Source organism: Barbus barbus (genome assembly GCF_936440315.1).
Source record: "Barbus barbus genome assembly, chromosome: 18".
NCBI classification, from domain to species: domain Eukaryota; kingdom Metazoa; phylum Chordata; class Actinopteri; order Cypriniformes; family Cyprinidae; genus Barbus; species Barbus barbus.
The window spans coordinates 23,599,340-23,603,073 of NC_136746.1; the positions used below are offsets into that span (position 1 = coordinate 23,599,340).

The 3,734-nt window shown below is 38.3% G+C and overlaps 1 protein-coding gene across 1 annotated transcript; it reads left to right on the forward strand.

The window, feature by feature from the left end:
* The first annotated feature begins 261 nt into the window (after positions 1-261).
* On the forward strand, positions 262-2,989 carry LOC306884103 (G-protein coupled receptor 4-like). The gene is made up of 2 exons (XM_079439780.1): positions 262-446; positions 1,423-2,989. The coding sequence occupies exon 2, from the start codon at positions 1,430-1,432 to the stop codon at positions 2,441-2,443; it is 1,014 nt and encodes a 337-aa protein (XP_079295906.1). The 5' UTR covers positions 262-446; positions 1,423-1,429; the 3' UTR covers positions 2,444-2,989.
* Positions 2,990-3,734: the final 745 nt, after the last annotated feature.

Sequence of the window (3,734 nt, forward strand, 5' to 3'; positions counted from 1 at the left end):
CTGTACTGTACATGTCTTTGACATCCCTTTAACCAATCTTTATGTCTTGAAATACTTTTTAAAATTATTTAATTTATATATATATATATATTGATTTATTTGTCATGCGTATGGCTCAATGTTGGTTGTAAAGATGGTTGTCAAGTGCAACAGTTCATATTTACTGGTCAAATATGGCAAACAAAAGTGGTTTGGGTGTTGGTTAAATGTTGACTAAGCCATGCAGATCATCATATCCTCTTGACACATTTCCTCTTCTGCATTAGTTGATGTTAGTCATGTGCTGAGCTCATTTACACTAAAATATGCTTATTTTTATGGGATTTTTTTAATGTCTCCCCTGCATCATATGAAGTCATATTCCTGTTGTAAATTAAGTACCTTGAGCTGTCTCTTTGGTCAGAAGTTATTTGTTGAAACTCAAGATTCATATCAGAACACATTAGGTAAGTACTTTACTGATTTACTCATATTTATCCTTTGGATTTAGGTTATTAACCTAATGAGAATTTTTAAGGGTGAATTCACTGAAGAGTTTTGCCACTTTTGTAAATATGTTTTTTCATTAACTAAGTGCAGTGTATATATATATATATATATATATATATATATATATATATATATATATATATATATATATATATGTGTGTGTGACCCTGGACCACAAAAGTCTTAAGTCGCTGGGGTATATTTGTAGCAACAGCCAAAAATACATTGTATGCATCAAAATTATTGTTTTTTTGACCCGCGAAATATATCAGTACTTAATTTTTGATTAGTAATATGCATCGCTAAGAACTTCATTTGGACAACTTTAAAGGCAATTTTCTCAGTATTTAGATTTTTTTGCACGCTCAGATTCCAGATTTTCAAATAGTTGTATCTTGGCCAAAAATTGTACTATCTTAATAAACCATACATCAATGGAAAGCTTATTTATTCAGTATTCAGATGATGTATAAATCTAAATTTTGAAAAATTGACCCTTATGATTGGTTTTGTGGTCCAGGGTCTCTCACTCACTCACTCACACACACACACACACACACACACACACACAAATGCTGATGTAATAATGTATACCTTGGATGGCTTTACAGTAGCTTTAGATAAAAGCATTTATCAAATGCATGAATGTAAATTCACAGTTTGTGGGCATATTTGTGCCATTACCTGATTTGAATGAGTCCACATGTGAACTGGGAACTAAAGTGCTGCAATTCATTCTTAGTGAATTCCCTCTACAGCGTTTTGAATGACTTGTTCTGTAAATGTTTATTTCCCATGTATAATGGTGCATATATTTAGTCGGTGCTCCATATCAAAATAAAACATTTGCATAAAAACGTTGGTACTGGCAGTAGTTTTGTTTTGTGAAAAGGATTTAAACCATATAAACAACACAATACCACTCTGTCATAGACAAAAGATGAAGAACCACTTCAATGTTAGTGCCCTCAGCAGCTTGAGTGCCCCAGCGATTGTGGGAAACGCTTGCGGAATCGACTTCAGTCAAGACGGCATCTTCCTTCCAGTCTTGTATGGAATCTTCTTCATCATCGGCACCCCTTTAAACCTGTTGGCGCTCTTTGGGCTCTACAGACTCATCCAGTCGGAGAACGTCCTACCAGTGTATGTCATCAACCTTCTGATCGCAGATCTAATTCAACTTCTGACCTTGCCTTTGTGGACAGATTACTATGCAAATGGCCACTACTGGCGCTTCGGACCCCGGAGTTGTCAGTTCATGGGTATGTTTTTTTACATTAGCATTTACGCGGGCATCTTCTTCATGTGTATCATCGCGCTAGAACGTCACCTGGCCATCGCCAGACCTCTCAATTTCAAGCATCTCCGTAACTTGAAGTTTGCTCGCTGGATAGCCCTCAGCATTTGGATTCTAATTGCGGTGCCACCTGCCATCGCATTCGACAAGCTCTTTCCCAAGCAGGAAAATTACACTCTTTGTATTGAGAAGTATCCCTCAGAGGGCAGTTTTATCACCTACAGGCTGATTACTCTTCTTGTGTCCTTCATCATACCCCTGAGCTTCATTGTTGGTCTCCACAGAGAGACCGTCCGCTCACTGATGGCAATCAACTCGCTTTTATCTGAGGAGAAGAGGAGTATCAGGGGTCTGCTCACCCTTCTGGTGGGCATATTTATCACGGTGCTGGGGCCCTATCATTTCATCGGCTGTGTGAAGTACGTGGGACTGCTGATACACAGCAGTCCGTGCGCTTGGGAGAAGGCTGTGTTTGTGCCCTATCAGTTAGGACGAGGCTTTCTGAGCCTTAACAGCTTGCTGGATCCTGTGTTTTACATCTTTCTCCGCAGAGACTTTCGTGCCGCCGCTGGGAAGTACTTGCCTTGCCTGAGGAGAGTGAGGAACAGATCATATCGAACAGAGAAAGCGACAAGCTCCACTCTAGACTGTGATTGAAGATTTCCTCCCTGGTAATGAAATACATTTTGGACAAAAAAAAAAAAAAAGCTTTGCCAAATTAATACAAAAGGCTTAATTAGATTTATGGTGGTGCCATCATCTAAGACAGATGCTGTAGCATTATTGTTCATTTTTAATCTGAAGACATTTGGCATTGCTACACTTTTAGTTAGCCTTGCTAGCTCCTGACTTTTTTGTTTGTCTGTTGATCATTTCCATGTTATACTGCTGGTCCTATTTTTATTTTATTTTAATATATCTTATATTATCTTAGTTTATTTGTCTGTCAGTCATTTCCGTGCTTACACTGCTGGAACAAAACTAATACTGAGTGGGGAGAACTGTGCTGATACTATTTCGGGTGCAAAACTGAAACCACACCTAGACAAACACATATGCACATTTTTCTTATAACCAACCTAACCAACAATTATATTTCTATATATCAATAAAAGATAACACATAACATCTGAATACTGTACATCAGCGCTGAACTTGTTTGTATAAAAATGACCTGTCTTTCTGAATAAATTGATCTTATTTTATCTTAGTTTAGTTTAGTTTATTTGTCTGTCAATCATTTATATGTCTACACTGCTGGAATGGAATTAATCGATCTATGCTATTTCATAATGGTCTTAATAATACACACTGTATAGTGTCCAAATTATATTATATTATAATTCAATTTTATTTAGTTTTCTTTTTTATTCTATTTTATTTACAGCTCAAGAGAGTTGCTAAAGAGTGGGTACTGTGTGCATTCTTGTAGTGCCATCAGCCAATTAACACTGTCATGACATCCTTTTCTTTTCTTTTGGCTCCAGTGTAATTTGTCATGATATTTATGGTTCAGGTGATTGGCTCAAAAAAAAAAAAATGTATCTGGAACATCAGATTTAAATGACATACAGACAGCTTTCTCTTAGTGTTAAAGTTAAGTTAGTTAGTGAAGTGAAGTGACATACTTCCAAGTATGGTGACCCATACTCGGAATTCGTGCTCTGCATTTAACCCATCCAACGTGCACACACACAGCAGTGAACACACACACACCGTGAACACACACCCGGAGCAGTGGGCAGCCATTTATGCTGCGGCGCCTGGGAAGCAGTTGGGGGTTTGTTGCCTTGCTCAAGGGCACCTCAGTCGTGGTATTGAGGGTGGAGAGAGCGCTGGACATTCACTCCCCCCACCTACAATCCCTGCCGGCCCGAGACTCGAACCCACAACCTTTGGAGTACGAGTCCGACTCTCTAACCATTAGGCCATGACTTCCCGACATTTA

Coding starts and splice junctions, on each gene's coding strand:
- LOC306884103 (XM_079439780.1), top strand. CDS start 1,430: ATGAAGAACCACTTCAATGTTAGTGCCCTCAGCAGCTTGAGTGCCCCA.